Source organism: Chrysochloris asiatica, unplaced genomic scaffold, assembly GCF_000296735.1.
Source record: "Chrysochloris asiatica unplaced genomic scaffold, ChrAsi1.0 scaffold00415, whole genome shotgun sequence".
Taxonomy (NCBI): domain Eukaryota; kingdom Metazoa; phylum Chordata; class Mammalia; order Afrosoricida; family Chrysochloridae; genus Chrysochloris; species Chrysochloris asiatica.
In genome coordinates, this window is record NW_006408933.1 from 1492184 (window position 1) to 1508436 (window position 16253).

At 41.1% G+C, this 16253-nt stretch overlaps 1 protein-coding gene across 1 annotated transcript in view; it reads right to left on the reverse strand.

Annotated features, from left to right (window-relative positions):
• The window catches only part of TRAPPC10 (trafficking protein particle complex 10), a 119565-nt gene extending 107391 nt beyond the window's left edge, over window positions 1–12174 (reverse strand). The window contains exon 1 of the mRNA XM_006876786.1: window positions 11960–12174. Within this exon, the coding sequence (XP_006876848.1) occupies window positions 11960–12026 (67 nt within the window). The 5' untranslated portion in view covers window positions 12027–12174. The remainder of the gene's footprint in view (window positions 1–11959) is intronic.
• Between the last annotated feature and the right edge of the window lie 4079 nt (window positions 12175–16253).

Genomic DNA, 16253 nt, shown 5'->3' on the forward strand with positions numbered 1-16253 from the left:
AATCTCTTGAAAGTACAGTCAGAATGTTGTTGGTGTTGCTAAGTGCCATAGCAACCCTGTACAGAGTTTCCAAGGAACAGCTAGTGGGTTCAAACCGTGGACCTTGCAGTTCGCAGTCCAGTACTGATTCTACAGCTCCACACCAGGAGTCCACACTCAGAATGCTCCTGAAAAATTAGTATGGCAAGACTTAGTCTCATATGCTTTGGACATGTTACCAGGAGGGGCCAGTCCGTATTAAGGGACATCATGATTAGTACCGTAGTTGTTGTTGTTAAGTGCTGTGGAGTCGGTTCCGACCTATAGTGACCCTGAACAGGGTTTCCGAGGCTATAAATCTTTACGGGAGCAGAAAGCCTCATCTTTCTCCCACAGAGTAGCTGGTAGTTTCAAACTGCTGACCTTGCAGTTCGCAGCCCAATTCGTAACCACTAAAGTAGAAGGTCAGTGAAAAACTTTAGACCCATCAAGTAGATGAACTGACACAGTGGCTGAAACAATGGGCTCAAACATAACAACAACTGTGAGGGTGGCACCACATCAGGCTGTGTTTCCTTCTTTTGTACATAAGGTTGCTAAGTCGGAAATGATTCGAGAGCACATAACAAGACTAAAACAAGTATACTGCAGAGAGAAGCTCTTTGCAGCCATCCACTAATTACAGTGACGTGTTTACACATGCTTTGTTTGGAATAAACCCATGCATGTATGAACTGGAACCCTAGGAGATACATATATTTAAACTTACCCTCATGCATATATTAAAGCTCAGTAAAGCTATTCTTTTTAAAAATCCTAATAGTTTTTTTTTCCATCTATAAGATTGGTGTGGTACTATAAGATAATCACTGGACTGCTAACTGCAAACTCGGCAGTTCAAACCTACCAGCAGCTCCTTGGAAAACCCTATACAGGATTGTTATAAGTCTGAACTAACTCAAAAAAACAAGAAATGTAAAAGATTAATCCTCTATAATGCAGTAGAGGAGTCCTGGTGAGGCACTATAAGTTAATGTGCCAGACTGCAGAGTCGCTTTGAACTGTAAGGTCAATAGCTGAAGCTCACCAGTCGCTGCTCTGAAACCCTAGCGGGTCACTAAGAGTCAGAACTGACTCAACAGCACTTCACAACAACAACAGTGTAGTAGAGCCTAAATTGGTAGAGCTTACACAGGGTGATTTGGAAGTGGCTTTCATAATCTAAAGGACTCCTACTTTTTGACAAAGCAGTTCCACTTCTACTTCTTATTCTTTATAATAAAAATGTATTCTTGCTTTATTTATAGATTTTAAGGTTTAGAGTTTAGTTTTGAAAAATTGAAAGTATATCTGCTTTGAAATAAGACCCAATATATCCAGACTACACTCCCAGCTAAGGTTACTCAAGGTATAAGTAGATTTGTGTTATCTTTCAGTAACCCAGAAATCAATTGGAACTTAATCCAACAGCATTTTAGGAGGTTGTGGAACAATATACACTTGTCTGGGGATATTCATCAGCTACATGCTCAAATTTATGATATAAGTAATTCTCAAAGTGAACACTGAGTGGCTACTAATTTGCTACCCATGCTAGAGAGTAAGATCCCCTAAGAACTTGATTGAACCTCAGCATAGTGATCCTGCTTGGTCACCTTAGAGCAGGTGGTGGGCCGGCAACGTCGGGCGCATGGGGTCCCCAGCTGATCTCCTCCCTCCCTGCCTTCCTCGGATGGCGGCTGTTTATGCTGGACGTGTGGCCAGAGACGGGTAAGGATCACGTGGAACCTCGGCTACTTGGGACAGAGACATTGCCATGCTGCAATGAGTCTCAATGACTGGTAAGACTGAGGAATTCGCACTGACCACCTAAGACAGGCAGCGTCCCTTAAACAATCAATAAAAAAGGAGGACTCAGATGCAGACAGCACAGACCCGGTCAGGAGGCCAAGCCCCTGTGGGCCCAAGCGTTGTTGACCATCCAAACCATAGGCTCTGAGGATCAGACTCTAGCTACCTAGTAGACATAACAAACTGTCCCTCATCTGATTATTCAGTAATGCTTGTTAGTAATCTCATACGTGAGCCCTGGATATCCACAGACAAATGTAAAAACCTCCCCTAAAAGCCGAGACTGTAAATTCCAATAAGCCAAGTCCCCCCACATCCAAAAAAAAAAGCTAAAGAGGATAGAGAGAAACACTGTAAACTGATGATATATAGCGGGGATAATAATCAATGTAATGAAACAAGCTATATGAATGGTTGAATGTGAAGCTGATGATGTGCCCTGTAAACTTTCACTCAATGCAAAATAAAAACATTTAATTAAAAAAAAAAAAAAAAAAGATAGTTTAGTAGAAGAATCTAAAGAAGATGGTAAGACATTGGATATAGCAGACAGTAGGGAAGGAATAACCTTGCTCTGGGAAAATGTCTCCAGAAGTTCATTCTTTAGAGCTTATGCAACATATTATGTGAAAAATGCCTTGGCTAGGAAGAAAAGGGGGTCCATATCAGGATTAAACGTGAGCCACTTCTGACTAGTTTTGAGGAATGCCACTTTGTGGGTCTCAAGCTGTGAAAAATCCCTCTGAGCATTTATTCCCTTGAATAAAGTTGCTAAATGCTGTTGAAAAAAAAAAAAAAAGAAAGTATATCTGCTTTCAAGACATCCAATGACCAGTTGAGTTCATCTTCAATCATAAATGTCCCATCTCAGAAGCCAATCCAGGAACCCAAGAATGCCTTGGTTTAATCATAATTAAATTCCTATCAACTTGTGGTAAAGGTATCCTATCTGAACATACCTCAGAAACACCTTTTAAAAATATGGGCATTAGCATACAGTTTAGCTTATTGTTGTTGTTGTTACGTGCCTTTGAGTCAATTACAACTCATGATAACTCTGTATAGGGTTTCCGAGAAGCAGCTGCTGAGTTTGAACTGCCGACCCTGAGGTCCAGCATGTTAACCCACAGTGCCCACCAGGACTCCAGTTTAGCTTGTTGCTATTAAGTGCCGTTGAGTCGGTTCTCATAGCAACCCTTTATAGGGCCTCATAGCAACCCTTTATAGGGTTTCCGAGAAGCAGCTGGTGAGCTTGAATAGCCAACATTGGAGTTCGAACCGACTTTGCAGTGCAGCACATTAACCCCACAACACCATGCTATCTTTTAATGGACTAACATGTGTTTTCTCAATTCAAAAAGTCCAAAGAATGCTAATATTAAAATACTACAGTCTGATGGATCAGGATTTAAATTCTTCAAGCATTTTCGACAAAGCTGTCTTATTTTGATAAAAATATGTATTTAAAGAAAATAATTTTTGCCATCAAAGTTTCTCATGGTTGGGAGCATTAAATAACAACTAACACAACTTTTCTCTTAGAGGAATGCTTACTCAATTACTTAATTCAATCAACAAATATTTACTGAGAACATACCATGAGCTAAGCATTGTTCTAGGTGTCAGGGACATAGCAGTGAACAAAACAGATCTAGTTCCTGCAATTATGAATCTTATACTCTAGTTTGTGAGCAGCATGGGTTGGGGGTGGGTGGAGACAACAAACAAAGAAAATAAAAGTATTTATGTCAGAGCCTTCTAAACCAAGAAGAATAGAATCAATGGGATCCCAAACAATGAGTTGGGTGTTGGAGGTAGCCAGAGGCGGCCTTGAGATAGGGTAGCATTTGAAAAGACTGGGAAGGAGGGCAGCAGGCTAATGGGTGGTACTATAGAATAGGGCTGGACAGCTAACTGCAAGGTCCGCAGATCAAATCCACCAGTCACTCATTGGAAACTCTACAGAGGGTCACTATGAGTTGGAATCCACTCAACAGCATTTAACAACAATGCGGGGAGGAAACTCAGCATGCAGACATGAGGAGAAACATGGCCCACTGAGTGGTGTTAGCCAGTGAAGGGCCCTAAGCAGAACAATGATCTGCTGTGATGTGGTTGTGAAGGCTGACCCTTACCTCTGTAGAGAACATTCTTCAGAAGGCTACTGAGGAAAGCAGGGAGCCCAGCTGGAAGGTCTCTGCAGTGATCTCAGGGGATATGGTCATGGCGGCTTGGATCTCGGGGAATAGCCATAAAGGTGGGGGGAAGTGACCGGTTTCTAGATATATTTCAAAGGTAAATAAAACAGTATTTGCTGATGAACTGAACATCAGATATATAAGAGGAGTCAAGAATATGTCTAAGGCCATGGATTTTCAAGTTGGATACCAATTATTCTCAAATACCAAAATATTGTGCATGTATTTAAACTGCACGTTAAGAGCAGATACTAACCTAAAAAACCAAACTCACTGTCATAAAGTCAATCCAACTCATAATACCCCTATCAGACAATCTTTGGTTTTTTATATTTACAGGAACAGCCAGCCTCATCTTTCTCCATGGAGCAACTGTGGAGCTGAACTGACAACCTTGCAGTTATCAGCCCAACACTTAACCTGTTGATCAGGCCTAAAGGGAGGGAGGAAAGAATGAAAAGTAAGACATAAAGAGAAACTTCTGAGGTAAATAAGACTAAAGAACAGGCTAATACAGAAAGAGATGGGTTTGGGGCCCTGTAAGGGTAGTGCATCCACTCCCCACCCCACCTCACCCCTGCCTGAGGGTGAAGCTTAGGCCTGAGGCTTCTGGGTAGAAGTAGAGCCAACAGCTCTCTAGAGGCTAGCACACTTACCCCTTCATTCATAATGAAGGCACTCTGTGAAATGGCAAGAGCTTTTTTAGCACAAAAATTCTTATGCTGGTCACTTGTATATCCACTAAAAGATGACCAACTTCACCATCCTCAACCAAACAACAGTTTAGGTGGGCCTTGAGCATTCTGCTCTTTTAAGATCTATATGGGCTCAGTGGGTTCCTGGTACGGCGCTGTCAGATCAGGACTGGGCCGTGAACCACAAGGTCAGCAGTTCAAACCCACCAGCTGCTCCTCAAAAACCCTATACAGGATCACTATGAGTCAGAACGGACTCAATGGCACTTAACAACATATGGGATCAAAGGAGCCCTGGTAGCATAGTGGGTTATGTGAGAAAGTGAGGCGGCACTGGAGGCACACACTCATCTCTGCCAAGAAATTTGGAAGACAACTATCTGGCCAACTAATTGGAAAAGATCCATATTTGTGCCCATTCCAAAGAGAGGTGACCCAACGGAATGCGGAAATCACAGGACAACATCATTGATATCCCATGCAAGTAAAGTTTTACTAAAGGTAATAGAGAAACAGCTGCAAGCACACACATGGACAGAGGACTTTCAGAGGTACAAGCCAGATTCAGTAGAGGACGTGGAACGAGGCATATGCTGATGTCCAATGGATCCTGGCTTAAAGCAGAGAATATCAGAAAGATGTTTACCTGTCCTTTATTGACTACACAAAGGCTTTCAAAAGTGTGGATCATGACAAGCTATGGACAACATTGTGAAGTACAAGTATTCTGGAACACTTAATTGTGCTCATGAGGAATCTGTACATGGACCAAGAGGCAGCTGTTCAAAAAGAACATCAGAACACTGAATGGTTTAAAATTAAGAAACGTGTGTGACAGTGTTGTATTTTTACCATACTTGTTCAACCTGTATGCTGAGCAAATAATCCGAGAAGCTGGGTTATATGAAGAAAAATGTGGCATCAGGATTGGAGGAAGACTCATTAACAACCTGCGATGTACAGATGATATAACCTTGCTTGCTGAAAGTGAAGAGGACTTAAAATACTTACTGAAGAAGATCAAACATCACAGCCATTGGTATGGATTGCATCTCAATGTAAAGAAAACAAAAATCCTCACCACTGGACCAATAAACATTCTTATCAACGGAAAAAAAAATTGAAGTTGTCAAGGACTTCATTCTTCTTGGCTTAACCATCAACACTCATGGAAGCAGCAGTCAAGAAATCAAACGACGTAGTGCATTAGGCAAATCTGCTGCACAAGACATTTTTAAAGTGTTGAAGAGCAAAGATGTTAGTTTTAGGACTAAGGTGCACCTGACCCAAGCCACGGTATTTTCAATAACCTCATATGCATGTGAAAGTTGGACAGTGAATAAGGAAGACCGTGGAAGAATTGATGCCTTTGAGTTATGGTGTTGGAGGAGAATATTGAAAGTGCCATGGGCTGCCAAAAGAACAAACAGATCTGTGTTGGAAGAAGCGCATCCAGAGTGCTCCTTGGAGGCCAGGATGGCCAAACTTTGTCTCTCATACTTCGGACATATTGTCAGGAGGGATCAGTCGCTGGAGAAGGATATCATGTTTGGTAAGGTGGAGAGGGTCAGAGAAAAAGAGGAAGACCACCAACAAGATGGATTGGCAAAATGACAGCATCAATGGGCTCACACGTGGCAACAACTGTGAGGTTGGCCCAGGACCAGGCAGTGTTTCGTTCCATTCTGTTGTACACAGCGTCACTATGAGTTGGTACTGACTCGATGGCACCTAACAACAACAACAAGGTTCCTAAGGAGACATTTTCCTCTCGTTTCTCAACCACTAATTCACTACTGGCTTAGGAATTTAATATGGGCCAAGGTCTACTATATACCTATCAGTTATAAATAAACAAATACATGTTACTTTTCTAGTAATGAAACTGATAAAGTGACTAAATCCCAAATACCACACACCTGGTGTGGCATTGTGGGTTAATGCACTAGACTGCAAAAACGTTTAAACTGCAAGGTTCAAGTTCACCAGTTGCTCCTCGGAAACCCTGTACAGGGTCACTATGGGTTGGAACTGACTCAACGACACTTAACAACAACAACAACAATTTCTAGGTTTGGTTGAAAATTGAAATGTGTCTATTTTAAAGCTCTAGCATACAGGAGAAAACAATAACCCCAATCAGGTGCACAGCATCACAGTTCTGCTCATTTTTGTTACTCCCTCTTTCCAAGCTTATAATGTCAAATCTGGAACCCCAAACAGAAACTCTGATAAATGAATAGGCAATATAAGACGTGACTGGTAAAAACAGATGATTTGGATCAAGAGGACATTTTCAAATATTATGCAAATCCACAAAGGCATTGGCGATTCAGTGGTAGAATGGTCAACTTCCACACAGGAGTCCTGAGTTCAGTTCCCACCAATGTACCTCACGAGCAGCCACCACTCAGTCTCTCCGCAGAGGCTGCATGTTGCTATGTTGCTGAAAAGTTTCAATGGAGCTTCTAGACTATGATGGACTAGAAAGCAAGGTCTAGTGATCTACTTCCAAACCACAGCCAATGAAACCCCTACAGAGCACAGCATACAATCCACAACCAATCATGGAAATGGCACAACTGGCAACATTTTGTTCTGCTGTGCATGGGGTTGCCTTGAGTCAGGGCAGCTAAGAACAACAAAACACAAGTACAACAGTTCACAGAGTGAGCTATTTTGCATATGATCCCAAATAATCAGCAAAGAAATGACAAATAAATGAAAAGGCATTAACTGTGTCCACTGAATGAAATAGCTGAAAGAGGAACACTTTTCTAACATATCCTTGGATCAAATACCTAAGTCTTTGCTATAAATCAGAGAATTGACCCTGTGGTCAGTTCTATGCTAAAACTGAAGTTTAGATCAAATGGATCTGTTGGATTTGTTTCAGTGTCATTAGGAATTTTTCATGATTAATAAATTATATTATCGGTGTTCAAATTGCTGTAATGAGGTAATCCATCATCCAATCTCATGGCAGTATGAGAACCACCATGCAAAGTCCCTTTGCATTTCAGATACACTCTTCAGTATTTATAAACTTTAAAGTGTCTTTAAGTAAACCCCTAATGAGATATCAAGTCCATCTTCCCAGGAGACATCTGGTCAGGAAGGAAGTTAGGACACTTTTGATTATGAACAAAAGTCTATTAAATCTTTTAAGTTGTTGTTGTTATATGCAGTGGAGTGGGTTCCAACTCATAGTGTCCCTGTACAGGGTTTCTGAGGCTGTAAATCCTTACGGGAGCAAAAATTCTCATCTTTCTCCCATAAAACTGATAGTTTCGAACTGCTGACCATGAGATTAGCAGTCCAATTCGTAACTACTACGCTACCAGAGTTGCTCCATTATTACTATTAAAATAATTCAGCAAAATTTTCAAGTAACAGTCTAATAGACTTATTCTAGGACTTTTGCAATCTTCTTGGGTTCACATATAAAGAGTTCCTAAATTTACCTAAATGACCAACACCAATTTCTGTTGTGTAGACTCCAACTCACAGCAACCCCATGTATGTCGGAGTAGAACTGTGTTCCACAGGGTTTTCAATGGCTGATTTTTTTTTGGAAGTAGACTGCCAGGCCTTTCTTCCAAGGCATCTTAGAATGGACTCAAGCCTCCAACCTTCTTGTTAACAGTTGAGATTTCACTGTTTGTACTACCCAGTGGGGCTCCCTTACCTAAACTAGTTACATTCTATATACAGGTAATCTCCGATTTACCATGTATTCAAGTAACAAGGAATTGCACTTGTAGCGTAGTGGTTATGAATCGGGCTGCGAACCGAAAGGTCAGCAGTTCGAAACTACCAGCAGTTCCGCGGGAGAAAGATGAGGCATTCTGCTCCTGTAAAGATTTACAGCCTCAGAGACCCTGTACAGGGTCGCTATGAGTCAGAACCAACTCCACGGCACACAGCCACCACCACCACCACCAGGAAAAAGGCTTTTTTCCTTTTATACATTTTTGTAGTTAGTAATATGTACCACATAAGAAGCTCTGGTAACATAGTGGTTACAAATCGGGCCGCTAACCTCAGGGTCAGCAGTTCGAAACTACCAGCTGTTCCGCAGGAGAAAATGAGGCTTTCTGCTTCCGTAAAGATTTACAGCCTCGGAAACCCTGTATGGGTCATTAGGAGTCGGAACTGACTCCACGGCATATAACCACCACCACCACCAATACCACATACAGTGTTACAGCACATAACGTGCCAATCTTGTTCTCAGGTGTTCACTCACAGATGTTCAACATATGATTTTAAAAGATACTGAATAAGAAAGAAAATAATAATGAAAACTCAAACCGGTATTCCAATTCACATCATAGCTGACTTAAGACAGTCATTGGTATGAAACTCCATGGTAAATCGGGGATTACCTGTACTGCTCAGAAAGGTCTAAACAGGCTACCCTTTCACTAAAGCAAAATGTTCTAAACTCTATGAAATAAATTTGAAAACAAGTATAATCTGTTTTCATTTTTAAATGAACAAAAGACAGATATCATAAGAGAGCAGTGACTAGATAGCCAAGAAGGTTTGAAACAACAACATTTCAAAAGACTGTTTTAGCCTTAGTTGTAGGAAAATTACTTTAAAAATCCATCCAGAGATTAGTTTACTCTTTAAAATTTGTTGATGTTATGCACTTAGTTCTTCCTTTAGTGGTGGTGGTGATGTGCCGTTGAGTCAGTTCTGACTCATAGCGACCCTGTAGATAACTTTCATTTGAACTGCTGACCCTGTGGTTCGCCGTCCTTGCTGATCCTATAGCGCCACACCAGGGGTCCAAACCAGAACAATACTGTTTATCAAAGCTTCAGCTCCAAATAAACCAAAATGTAATTCCAAGTATGAACTATGAAGTCAGTCTTTCTAAAAATTCAAAAAGATCTTCACTTTTAAACACGTTGTTTTATATTTCAAGTTAATTTTCTCTGAGTGTTTACTGAAGCCACTTTCTTATCTAAGAATCCAGAGAATGAAAGATTGTACCTTGTAACACAGCGATACCATCAATACAGACAACACTTGCTCATAATGCTGTTTCACTGCGTTGCACACTGGGTCACTATGCATCAGAATTGACTTGAAGACACCTAACAACAACATTACATGGTATTCTAGTAAATCTGTTGGGAAAGGTAACGGCATCTCTTAGTTGTCAATCTGTGTGTATGTGTGTGTAAGAGAGGGAGACAAAGAGACAGAGAAACTTCACATGAAACTAGTGTCTCAAATATTTACTACTAAGATAATAAATTCTACCCATCAGCTGTGACTGGATCCAATAGAGCTACAGGAACTTTTGCTTCACAAATGCATTTATACAGAGCCAACTGAATCATACTGCTATTAAGATGTAAGGTAAGGGGGCCTGAAGTACAATTAGATATGTGGATGCCTGACACACTACATACTCCACATCACAATGTACACATTACTTTGAGAGAGATGTTTTCATGATCAGGAAGACACTGGGAACGAAATCTCCATTGAGAACCACACAGAGCAGAGTTTCATCTGCTCTGGGGATTCAGAACGTACTTCAAAATCACCTCCAGCCATTTCTATGTACCTCTGTCCTCTCAGTCTGAAGGGGCAGTCTTAACTAAAGTTGCCAGTTGACAAATATTCTGAGGAAAAATACCCAGCTACTGAACTATTCAAATCGCCCCAATTTAGAAGAGACATAGCACATTTCTCTAAGAAATTTTATCTTTAATGATGAAGTGACAAACTTAAAACTTTTAATCTACAACCTTTCAAGAGATCTGACAAGAGGAAGCATGGCCATTCATTAAAAAAAAAAGAAAGAAAGAAACAAAATGGCTGGAGAGTGCTCCTACCATCTTAATGCCCAGATTTGCAATAGAAAGAGTACAAACACACAAGGGTATGTGAAAAAGTAAGCTGCATACATTTATAAAGATGTACATTTACAAAGATTTGGACCACTGTTGTTGTTAAATGCCCTAAAATCGCTTCCAACTCATGGTGACCCTGTATAAGGTTTCCAAGGAGTGGCCAATGGATTTGAACTGCTAACCTTGCAGTTAATAGTCCAGTGCTTATCCTGTAGCATCACATGTGGATGATCAAAAATCCTTACATTGAAATACCTGTGCAAGTCATCAAAATGTCAGCCAAGATTTCAACACTTTTCTTAAGTTCAGTGTTTTTAAGAAGTATTTCATTCTAAAGGTACGCTTTTAAACCATAAGAGGAAAAGTTCGTTTGCTTATGAGGGGACTTAAAAAAGTTCGTGGGCAAATGGAATTGAAAGACAATGGAATTGTATGAAGCTCCCTCGTATTAAAGGTGGCCATAAAAGGGGAAGAAAAATCGATACACAAACACAAAATTAAGAGGCAGCTGTCTAATGGTCAAGAACGTAGATTTGCAATTTAGACGGTTTATGGTGGAACAGCTCACCTAATCTCCCAGAGCCTCGGCTTTCTCACCTGTAAAATGGATTTTCTCAGCTGTAAAACTGTGTCAGCTGTTGACTGAGAGGGCTGCGGTGAAGATGAAATGAAATAATGGCTCCTGACTCCCCAACCAGCGTTCGGTCGCTAAGAGCTGTCATTCTCATCAAAGTAGCTTACCAAGCAGATTGCATCTGCACGGCTGACTATTTAACACTTTAATAAAGACAAGCTTACGACTTCCCGTATAATAAACGCATGCAAAATTCGTCAATACGTGTAACTCTGGAGGCCACTACCTTCCCAGGGACAACAGTGTCTCTACAGTAAGGGGAGGACCAGCTCTCTGGCAAAGAATGGGCCCCTCCGGTGGCTGGGAACGAGGCTGGGTCCCCACAGCTCGTCCTCGGGGTTGGTCATGCGTCCGCGTCCCTACTGTGGTCAGGACAGGTTTTACCTGCTAGATGACAAATTGCATAGATATGCCCCTGTGAGCTTTGTCGGAGGTCACCCAGGGTGGGGTCGGAGGTCACCTGGGGTCAGGGCGAGTTTTGTCTGCTCGCTGTCAGACTGCACCGAAACGCCCTGTTGGAGGGTCAGACGGCACCCCAGAGGGGTCGAAGGTAGCCCTTGTGGGGTCGGAGGTCGCAACCACAGCCACCTCTTGGGCCACACCTCCAGGAAGCGGCACCACCGGAGAGCGCACACCAGGCTGCTGGGGGCCCAGGAATACTGGGCCAGGGGCCCGGGGTCCCAGCGCAAAGGCCGCCTCCCGCTCCCGTTCCGGACCGGCACTCACAGGTGACGATGGGCTTGTTCTCCATGGTGTAGATCACCGGCGGCAGCGGCTCCTCAGGGGTGTCCATGGGCGTCCGGCGTCACCGGCCCGACCCCCCGCGCCCCATGGGCAACCCCGAGGCCGCGCCGGGCCCAGCCCGAGCCTGACCGGCGCCGCCGGCCGCGACAGCGACGCCCACCGGCCCGCGAGGTAGCTCCCAGCCGGCCGCTGCCACCCCTCCGCCGGCTGCGTCCACTTCCGGTTCGGCGCCAGAGCATTACCACTTCCGGGGAGCGCAAGCTTAAAGGAGAGGGTTCTTGCGCCGTAGTTGACCTCCGACGGAAAAGAGGGTGGAGGACCGGTCTTCACTTGGAGATGGGAAAGCTACACGGGTCCTCTTCAATTACAAATAATGTAATGAATAATGTTTTCATTCAATGTAGAAACATTTTACAAAAACAATTTTATTCGGTGTTATCAAGTCAGTTCTGACTCAGTGACTCCACATACACTACAACAAAACTCTGCCTAGTCTTGCACCATCTTCCCAGTTGCTGCTATGGTTGAGCCCACTGTTGTAACCACTGTGTCAATCCATCTTGTTGAGGGTCTTCCTCTTTTTTGCTGATCCCCTTATTTACCAAGCATGATCTCCTTCTCCAAGGACTGGGCCCTCCTAAGTGTCCAAAGGTTCGCCATACTTGCTTTTAAGGAGCATTCTGGCTGTATTTCTTCCAAGACAAATTTGTTTGTTCCTTTGGCTTTCCATGATATATTTAATAATCTTCTCCAACACGATAATTCAAAAGCATCAATTCTTTTTCATTTTTCCATATTCGTTGTCCAGCTTTTGCATGCATATGAGGTGATTTTAAATACCATACTTGGGTCAGGTACATGTTAGTTACTTCTTTGCTTTTTAACACTTTAAAGAGATCCTTTGCGTAGTCAATAAACCACAGGCAAACATCTGTCATCAACAATTATATCCCTCATTTTATATCATCTTCTGAGTGTGGCTTGAATTTCCGGCAATTCCCTGTTCATATACTGCTGCAACTGATTTGAATTATCTTGAGATTTCTACTTACATGTGATAGTACAGATGTTGTTTGAAAATTTCTGCATTTCTGTTGGATCATCTCTCTTTGGAAAGGGCACACATATACATCTTTTCCTATCAGTTGGCCAGGTAGTTGTCTTCCAAATTTCTTCGCATAGTCAATTGAGCACTTCCAGTACTGCATCCATTGGATGAAACATCTCTATTGATATTATTTTGATTCCTGGAGGCTTGTTGTTGTTTTGTTTTGTTTTATTTTTGTTGTTTTTTTGTGGGTTTTTTTTTTTTTTTCTTTCTGGAGGCTTGTTTTTAACCAATGCCTTCAGTGCAACTTGAACTTCTTCCTTCAATATTATAGGTTTTTAATCATAAATCATTTTTAAAAACCTCCTAAAATGGTTGACTGTCAACCAGTTCTTTTTAGTATAATATTGCAACTCAAGACTTGAATTTTTTCTTCAGTTCTTTTCTTTCAGCTTGAGAAGTGCTGAGCATGTTCTTCTCTTTTGTTTTTCTAACTCCAGGTCTTTGCATATTTCATTATAATGCTTTACTTTGTGTTCTCAAACTGCCATTCAAAATCTGTTCAGCTCTTTTACTTCACCATTTCTTTCAGTATCTTTAGCTATTCTAAGTTTAAAAGCAAGTCAGTCTCTTTTGACATTCCCTTTGATCTTTTCTTTCTTTCCTGTCTTTTTAATGACCTTTGGGTTTCTTCATGTATGAGGGGGCTTCAAAAAGTTCTTGGGAAATTTTTCATTATATTTAATTCCATTTTTTCCATAAACTTTTTGAAACTTGTATAAAGTCCTTGATGTCATCACCCAAGTTCCCTAGCCATCAGTGTTCAATGCATCAAATCTATTCTTGAGGTAGTCTCTAAATTAAATAGGATGTATACAAGTTCATACTTTTGCTCTCATGGACCTGTTTTAGTTTTCTGCAGCTTCAACTTGAACTTGGATACAAGCAATTAATGGTCTGTTCCTGGCCTTATTAGGACTGATGATACTGAGTCTCTCCATCATCTTTTTCCACACATGTAGTTGATTTGTTCCTGTGACTTCCATCCGGCAAGGTCTACAGGTATAGTCACCATTCATTTTCTTGAAAAAAGTTATTTGTAGTAACTAAGTCATTGATCTTACAAAATTCTATCTTGAGATCTCCCACATTTTTCTATCACCAAGGCCATATTCCCAAATATCAATCCTTCTTTTTTTCCATCTTTTGCATTCTAATCACCAGTAATTATCAGTGCATGTTGATTGCATGTTTGAACAATCTCCAACTGTGTTGTTGTTGCTATTAGGTACTATCCTGTCAGTTCTGACTCATAGCAACCCAATGCACTATAGAATGGAACACTGCCTGATTCTGAGCCATCCTCACAATTGTTACTATGCTTGAGTCCACTGTTGTCACTGTGTCAATCCATCTTGTGGAGGGTCTTCTCTTTTTCACTGACCCTCCACTTTTCCAAGCATGATGTTCTTCTCCAGGGACTGGTCCCCCTAACAATATGTCCAAATTATGAGAGATGATGTCTCGCCATACTCCCTTCTAAGAAGCATTCTATTCTGTTTGTACTTCTTCTAAGACAGATCTCTCTGTTCTTCTGGCAGTCCATGGTACTTTTAATGTGCTTTACCAGCACTCTAATTCAAATACATCGATTCTTCTAAGATCTTCCTGATGCTTTATCCAACTTTCACATGCATATGAGTCGAATGAAAATGCCATTGCTTGGGTCAGGTACACGTTAGTCCTCAAATTGACATCTTTGTTCTTGAACATGTTAAAGAGCTATTCTGCAGCAGATTTGCCTAATGTAATACACCATTTGATTTCTTGACTTCTGCTTTCATGAGCCTTGATTGTGGATCCAAAAAAATAAATTATTTAACAATTTCAATCTTTTCTCCACTTATGATATTATTTACTGGTCCAGTTGTTACGATTTTTGTTTTCTTTGCAGTGAGGTGCAGTCCATACTGAAGGCTGTAGTCTTTGATCTTAATCAGTAAATATTTCAAGTCCTTTATGCTTTCAGCAAGCAAGTTTATGTCATCTACATACCTTAGATCCTCAATGAGTCTTCCTCCAATCCTGATTCCATGTTCTTCCTTACATAATTCAGCTTCTTGGGTTATTTGCTCAGCATTCACACTGAGTAAGTATTATAAAAGGATATAACTCTGGTGCACACATTTCCTGGTTTTAAACCATTCAGTATCCCCTTGTTCTGTTGTAACAATTGCCCTTTGGCCTATGTACAGGTTCCTCATGAGCACAATGAAGTATTCTGGAATACCCATTCTTCACAATGTCATTCATAGTTTGTTATCCACACAGTCAAATAAATGCCTTAGCATAGTCAATAAAGTACAAGTAAACATCTTTCTGATATTCTCTCTTCTCATCCAAGATCCATCTTACATCAGCACTGATATCCCTTATTTCATGTCCTTTTCTGAGTCTTACTTGAGTTTCTAACAGCTTACTGTTGTGCTGCTGCAACTGCTTTTGCTGCATCAAAATTTTGCTTGTATGTGATATTAATGATGTTGTTTGATGGTTTCTGCGTTCTGTTGGGTCACCTTCTTCAGAATGTACACAAATATGGATCGCTTCCAATCAGTTGGTCAGATAGCTATCCTTCAAATTTCTTGACATAGTTGAGTGAGAACCTCTAATGTTGCATCACTTCATTGAAACATTTCAATTTGTGTTTCATCAGTTCCTGGAAGCTTGTTTTCCACCATTGCTTTCAGTATTGCATGGACTTCTTCCTTCAGTACATCAGTTCTTGGTCATATGGTACTTCTAGAAATGATTGAACATGAACCAGTTCATTTTGGTACAGTGCCTCTGTGTGTTCCTTCTATATCTTTTGATGTTTCCAGCTACATTCAATATTTGCCCACAGAATCCATCAGTATTTCAAACTGAGGCGTGAATCATTTCTTCAATTCATTCAGCTTGAGAAATGCTGAGCATGTTCTTCCCTTTTGGTTTTCTAACTCCAGGTCTTTGTACATTTCATTATGATACTTGACCTTGTCTTCTTGAGCTGCCCTTTGAAATCTTCTGTTCAGCTCTTTGACTTCATAATTTCTTCCAGCTGCTTTAGTTTTTCTACCCTCAAGAGCAAGTTTCAGAGTCTCTTCTGTGTTTACCTTTTATCACATTGTAATTGTTTTGATCATAGACTGAACTCCCAGATCCTCTGTTCTTATAATTTTATTCTGT